This window comes from Mytilus galloprovincialis, chromosome 10 (genome assembly GCF_965363235.1).
Source record: "Mytilus galloprovincialis chromosome 10, xbMytGall1.hap1.1, whole genome shotgun sequence".
Classification (NCBI taxonomy): domain Eukaryota; kingdom Metazoa; phylum Mollusca; class Bivalvia; order Mytilida; family Mytilidae; genus Mytilus; species Mytilus galloprovincialis.
The window spans coordinates 46,465,630-46,473,597 of record NC_134847.1 but is presented as its reverse complement, the minus strand read 5'-3'; the positions used below and the strand labels follow the sequence as shown (position 1 = coordinate 46,473,597).

Genomic DNA, 7,968 nt, shown 5'->3' with positions numbered 1-7,968 from the left:
ATCAACACAATTCAGATGATAAAAATTATAAAAGACTGGAACAAGTGCAAAGAAGAGTTGCACGATATGTTTGCAAGAGACATCACAACACCAGCAGTGTATCTTAAATGCTACTTGACATTAACAGCAAAGCAAAACTTACAAGAACAACAAAGACAGTGTCTGAGATTCTTATTTTTTTGCAAAACTATTAAAGTTTTGAAATTAATTACCAATCCAAATTTCAATCCAAAATTCCTAACATTTTTATGGATTCACTCACTAATGCAATACCTCTTAAACCAGTATCCCATCTAAGTTCGTTGTGCTTAATATTGTCGAGTTTTAATTTAAAATAAATATGCAATTATAATATAGCACTGTTTAATTTGAGCATTCTCATGTAGACATTAACCAACATTTGATGCTTTTTCGTATGCGAGGACAAGAAGAGACGAAAGTTGACGAACGGAAAGTCACTTATAACGAGAAATTACGACAAAAATAACAGGAAAAAAAGTCACAGTTTATTACTTTACATTTGTTTGAATATATAAAAGTATCCTCGTGCCGATACATGTTTTCCATTTATATTTTTTCTGTTAACAGAAAGTTACTTGTATTATACATTAATGTATAAGAAAATATATACATTGTTGTCCGAGTCTCGATTGTTGTATTAGAGAAATACCCCAAAAATAGTCTTACTTATTAATCAAAGAAAAGTTATGTCTCAAAACTGAAATGTTACTTTTATTTTCAAATAGTATAAAAAACACAAGACCGTCTGTACCATAACAGGAAAATAACATTTCGATCAAGTCAAATTAAGACTTTAAAAAAGAAATCAAGGATTTGTATCTTACTATACAAATCCTTGAAGAAATTTACACGATTCGGGAGAAGTGAGGGAAGAAGCATAGCAACAGCAGAATGTTTTTTTTTATAAGTTTTATTTTAATATGTTATATAAAATGTTTATATTTGAAATTACTTTTTCAGATCGTAGTTATTTCGTGTATAAATAATAAAGCTTGGTTAATCTTCCGTCACATGATAATATGATAAGACGAAAATCTCAATAGTCATTGGTTGAAAACTACGTCACAAGTTAGTATATAGGGACGAGCATACTGCCGGAAGAAGCATATCGGGAAATTTTGTGTTGCTGCGTCAGTGAACGTACGGGCAAACTAACTCGAATCTATACTTTTACCATCATTTAAATATTTTTATTTGAAAACATCAAGAAACATCAAAATGGCACAGAGTCAACCACGACAGAACTTCCACATCGAGAGCGAAGCAGGAATCAATCGCCAAATCAACATGGAGTTGTATGCCAGTTACTGTTACCAGTCGATGGTGAGTAAAGGTCATTTACAATTTATTTATAACAAATGCACACATTTGAGGACAATGTGCACACATAAGATATCAATGTAATTATCTAACATTCATTGTCATATCGAATGACAACGCTAATACTTGTTTACACAATAATCGATTACCTGCGTAATAGGTTGAAAGTTCTACTTTTTGACCTACACGTTTGTAAACTCGTGATCTGTGAGTGATAAAGTAAAGTTGGATACACCCTAAAAATTATAGATACAGGAGGATTTTTTATTCACTAATCACAGACACATGCGGCTTTGAAATTTTATACAATGATTTTTTGTCAATAAATAACAATTGACATATATTAGAGAAAATTTTAAAAGGGGAGACAATTTATCTAGGTATAGATTATAAAATTAAGAAAAAAATAATCAGGTTGGGAACGATCCCTCCAATGAAGGGTAACTGTCAATGTATTGAATAACTGTTATCCCTTATATGAGGGGTATACATTTCAAATGATAATTTTTGTTTGTTTGTAAAAAAAAAAACACTTTTTTAGTACTGTTTGTTTGTAAAAATACACGTTTTTAGTACATCATGTACATATTTAGATTATTTGAAAAACCTTTTCCCAAAGAACTATACATCTATCTGGTAATATATATTCAAAACATGTCCAAGAATTTTGTAATATTCCTGGACTTGTATCTTCTTTTTCTTAAAAATAATTGGACCCCTCTTTTTAGAAAACTTGTTCCAAATATAATGAAATTTCCTACTTTTAAATTAAAAATTGCATGTTTTTTTTTTTCTTTCTATAACAAAAAATGACCCCTTATCTGAGGGACAGTCCATCAATTTAGCACCATTTTAGGGATACACCTCATTTGGGAGACTGTTCCCAACCTTTAAATGTCTTCAAAAAAAGTTTTGCTTTCATCAAATAAAGGCTCCAGGAGTTCTTACATGCATAAAACATCATTTAAAAGATGTATATATTCCTAATTGATTTAATATTATATTTCAGTCATATTACTTTGACCGTGATGATGTGGCATTGCCAGGATTCAGCAAGTTCTTCAAGAAATCTTCAGATGAAGAACGTGAACATGCAGAAAAGTTCATGAAATATCAGAACAAGAGAGGTGGTAGAATTGTTCTCCAGGACATCAAGGTATTTTCAATTTAGCTGTAATGTGTAATTAATGACATATGTACACCAGAGATTGGCAGACTAAAATTTGTATAACATTTTCCTGGTGGTTTCATTGAAAATATCATGTACACACTAATATCTCTTTCAATTTACAAAGCAAAATATTTAAATAATATATACATTCTTGAGAATTATTCATATTTAACTTTTTTAATGCATCCTAATTGCTACATTAAAAAAAAAAAGAAATGTCCAAAGTAATCACCAATCTTACAGCGATTTAGTTGTGTAAATGTCATTGTTTATAAAGTCGTGATCCGAAAACATATCATTTTTCACTTGGAATTTATGCTTAAATGAGAACTTATTTACAAATGATTAACAAGAGGGATAGTTTGGTAAATAAAATTTGCTGTTGTTTGAAAAAAGATTGTTCTTCTATATTCATGATATAAGAGAGTCATTATATTGTTTTGAACATAGTTACATGTGTAAAATGTACAATGTACCTTTGCTACCAAAATGACCAATGCATATGATGGCTATAAATAGTTGTATATATATATTATATTGTTTTACAGAAACCTGATCGCGATGAATGGGGAACAGCCCTTGATGCTATGCAGGTTGCTTTGTCCTTGGAGAAGAGTGTCAATCAATCTCTACTGGATCTTCACAAAACAGCTGATTCACATAATGATGCTCAGGTGAACATTTATTTACATTTGTGGCCTTCGGTTGTAATTTACTCTTTGGTGGTGGTGTTGTCTCTTTGACATATTCCCATTTCCATTCTCAATTTAATTTACCAATGTAAAATGATTTACAAAATACCAATGAATTATAAGTACAAAAAAATGTACTTTTAGAAACAATTATCATGTGAGTTTTTGTTAAAAACAATTTAAAATCAAATATAATACATGTATATGTTTGTGTGAAAATCCAAGTTATTTAAGGAAGTATAAAGGTCTATAATTAAAAGTGAATTATATTTATCAGTGAAGACTTGCACTTTTATAATTATGATCCACACATATAACAAGTTGTTCATTGTATTTTCATACATGCCATAAAGCAAACATAAACTTTATGTATGGTAAACAATTAATTTTAGGAGTTGCAAACTTGCTAGGAAATTAGATGAATATATGAATGAAAAGTTTAGAAGATATTTAACCACAATTTGAAGGATAAATTTTTTTTAACTGAAGACTAATACATTATAATGCTTATAATCTTATTTCAGATGTGTGATTTTCTGGAGTCTGAATACTTGGAAGAACAAGTGAACGCCATCAAGGAAATCTCTGATCACATCACCCAGCTCAAACGTGTTGGAAGTGGTCTTGGGGAGTACATGTATGACAAAGAGAGCATCAACGGTGACTCTTAAACCATCAGACAATGGTCCAAATATAGCAAAATTTGTTCACTAAATATTTGTTTAAATCTACTATGAAATGTATAAAGACTTTTTTGAGTTAATGTTTTAAAGCGTCACAATTGGACCAAAAAAATTTGAGAAAAGCAAAATAAAAATTGAAATAAGAATTTTACTATGTCTTGTTTTATGTGTTAATGTGTTTTTGGAAAGGTTGGAATTTTTAATTCTTTCCTAGGGCATTATCTCACACAAACTATAACGTAGCAATGTTGACTAGTTTAACTTACTGGTACATTGAAATAAAGTTCCCAATACACCCCTTGCATATGTATTTGATACACACAGTAACTGTGAGAAATTTTGGTTGCATCTTTTAATACTGTTATATTCTGGTGTTCATATGTTATTTCAAGTTGGTTGTTTGCTTTCTGTTATGAAATTCATGGACTGACAAAGAAATTGAAAGTACAATCCAAATTAACTTTTGTCAAGTGAGAGTATTAATTAGTAACTCCTCCTCGTCATGGTTATCTAATTGACCAAACTACAAAACTTTGACTTGTACAATGTGTAGCAGCACTGATCTAGTTACGATGAAGTTGAAATTAAATTACTTTGTTAAGGTCAATTCATGTTAAATATAAAAAAAAAGATGTGGTATGATTGCCAATGAGAAAACTATGTTGCCATACAGCCTTCAACAATGAGCAAAGTCCATAGCCCATTGTCGGCTTTAAAAGGCCCTGAAATGACATATAAAAAAAGAATACTAACAGCCTAATTAACAAATGTTCAAAAAAATTAATGAAAAGCAAATACATAACACAGCAACAAAAGACAACCACTGCACTACAGGCTCCTTACTAGGTACAGGCACATCCACACAGAATGTTGCAGTATTCAACATGATGGCAGGATAGTGGTGTTGTAAAGAATAAGAAAGAACTTGAAAAAATCAGTTGAAAGTATCTTCACTAGCCAAGGGTTATGATCCACTTCTGTGAAGAGAACAGGAGTGGATCGTAACCCTTGGCTAGCGAAGATGAGTTGAAAGGGGCTTTTTTCATAAGATGGATACAAAAGACCTGCCTACATATAACAAAAACAGTGTACTTGTACATCCCAACAACATAAAGACACTTTATGTACAGATCTGAGACTAGTCATTGACACCTAGTTTAAAGCCAATATCAACCAATGAAAAACCTTACCGATTGATAATTTTTTCCTAGCTGCATGATCTGTTGGTACAGGCACATCTCACGTTCTTTCTTATTCTTTACAACACCACTATCCTGCCATCAGGTTGAATACTGCAACATTCTGTGTGGATGTGCCTGTACAACAGATCATGCAGCTAAGAAATAATTATCAATCGGTAATCATCTAATGGATTTAGTACAAAATCGCCATAAACAGTCTAGGAAACATGACTGCAATGCCAAGATACAGGTATCTACAAGATCGTAGAAACATAAAAGTGCATATGTATAAAACAATAATATTTAGTTTGCTTATGATTTACTGACAACAAAACAATATTTATACCAATAAAAACAATATTCAAAGATCTAATTACATATAATTAGAGTGTTGAATTGGTAACCTTTTAGAATAAGTTTATTGACAACATCTCCATAAAATCAGATACAATTGATTTACATAATTGGTAACAACAACAATAATAGTGACATATAAATATTTATTTAGTATATAAGCATTGGTCTCTATAAATAAGGATGTGCTATATCGTTTGAAATAAGTGTTCTACAGGTAAAACCAAACTTCAAAACCAAATCTTTATATCTATGGAAGAATTTATTAAAGGTATTGGGTAATTTGTTATATTAAACGATATTCCTGACTAAATAATTTACCAAAAATACATAAATACATAGATAAAAATATGAAAAATCACAACAGACACGGGCATAGCGAACGAGTTGTGAAATATAAACACCACAAGACAATACCAAAGGCCGAAGCGTCACCATCCAAAAAAAAAAAAAAAAAATGGTAAGGGTTCCGTGGAACCCAGTGTCTCGCCTAAATCTCGCTGTAAATCTCAGGCTCAACAAAAATGAGGGAAAAAAACAATAAAAATATTCCTCTTGATACTATCTTTTGATTTTAAGAAGCTTATGTCCAAGTTTGGTAAAAATCCAGGATAGTTTATGAATCGAATAAATGTTTAAAAAACTTAAACTGCAGACTGTATGTAATGTTAACTGGAAGAAAAACCAAGTCCATTTATAAGTAAAATACAGATACACGGGTACAAAAATTTTAACAAAGTTTCCTTCCAAACACTAGCTTTAGATCATAAACAAGCTTCTGTCCAAGTTTGGTACAAATCAAAAATAGTATATAAGAAAGTTATTAAAATTTAAAAAAAACTTTAACCACAGAGTGAATGTGTTGTTTCCAGGCAGAAAATCTAACTCCATTTAGAAGTAAATTACGGAAAAAATGGATTTATTTTTTTTACAAAATTTACTTCTGGATACTATCTCATGATCATAAACAAGCTTCTGTTCAAGTTAGGTATAAACCCATCATAGTTTAAGAAAGTTTAAAAACTTCAACCACAGATATAAGATAAGATAATTTTATTAACCAATCATATGGTACCCAAAATTTGAGCTATACAATCAAATGACTTACAAAATAAAGCACAGAAAATGATAAGAATGATTAAAGGACATTTAAACTAAAAGTGAATGTAATGTTTCCCCGCAGAAAAACTAAGTCCATTTATAAGTAAAATACGAATTTGTTTTTTTTCACAAAATTTACTTCTGGGTACTATCTTATGACCATAAACAAGCTTCTGTCCAAGTTTGGTAGAAATCAAGTATAGTTTAAGAAAGTTATTAAAATTTCAAAAACTTTAACCACAGAGTGAATATTTGTGGAAGCCGCCGCCGCCGACGACGGAATGTAGGATCGCTATGTCTCGCTTTTTCGACTAAAGTCGAAGGCCCTACAAAAAGAAAAGTTAACAATAGGGAACGAAAAACATCCCTTTTGTCGTAAATATTAGTGTGGAGTTTGCCGTGTAAAACTGAAATATTTAATCTAGGAAAGGACATGTAGTTATTACCGTTTACATTTGATTTATTTAAAGCAAGTTGCTTTGGCTAAATTTCGGCAGTTTATTTAGAACATTCTTGATTATATAACGAAAAATACAAAAATAACGGTCTACGATTTTTCAGTCGTATATTGGTATCACGTCGTCGTCGTCGTCGTCCGAAGAGAATTTGTTTCCGGACAATAACTTTAATATACATGTAGGTAAATAGAAATCTATGAAATTGAAACACAAGGTTTATAACCACAAAAGAAAGGTTTGGATAGATTTTGGGGGTTATGGTCATAACAGTTTAGGAATTAGGGGGAAATAAGGGCCCAAATACGCATTTTTCTAGTTTCCAGACAATAACTTGTGGAACGTTGTATGGATCTCTCTGAAATTATACCACATGTTTCTTTACCAAAAGGGATGGTTACAATTGGCTTTCGGGAGTTATGGATCAAACCGTTTAGAAAATAGGGGCAAAAGAGCGGTAAAACAAGGGTTTCTTGGTTAATGGACAAAGTACAATGTTGTGTTTGAATTACCTCCCTTACACTCCTGATAAATTATGTATAAAGAAATGTTGTTATGTCTTGAGCAGTTGAGGTGATTAGCTGTCAATTTATTTTTAGAACTTACTGTTTTAAAAATGCTGATTAAGGTACCGTGATTGTCATGATGATGTATGTCATTTTCTGTTTTAAGACTTTTATGATGTATTTGAATGGGGAATGGTTACAAACTCCATTGGAAATTTGAATTGAGATTATGACCATATCTTAAGGGAAAGTTTATTTTTGGAAAAAGGAAAGGAGGGGGGGGGGGGGGGGGGGTGACAATTTTTTCTCTACATATCTAATAAACCTATAATGTGTCAAATATTTAATTACAATCCAAATTCAGACATCCTGTATCAAGCGCGAATATTGTATCCATATTCGCCCCAACTGTTCAGGGTTTGGCTGTCTGCAGTCGTATCCAGCTTCGCTCGGCGAAGCAATTTTTTAACAGTAATGTTTTGAC

The 7,968-nt window shown here is 31.3% G+C and overlaps 1 protein-coding gene across 1 annotated transcript; it reads left to right on the top strand.

The window, feature by feature from the left end:
* Positions 1-989: 989 nt before the first annotated feature.
* Positions 990-4,038, top strand: LOC143047656 (soma ferritin-like). Its single transcript, XM_076220843.1, has 4 exons — positions 990-1,344; positions 2,351-2,497; positions 3,061-3,186; positions 3,729-4,038. The coding sequence occupies exons 1-4, from the start codon at positions 1,240-1,242 to the stop codon at positions 3,873-3,875; spliced, it is 525 nt and encodes a 174-aa protein (XP_076076958.1). The 5' UTR covers positions 990-1,239; the 3' UTR covers positions 3,876-4,038.
* The last annotated feature ends 3,930 nt before the right edge of the window (positions 4,039-7,968 follow it).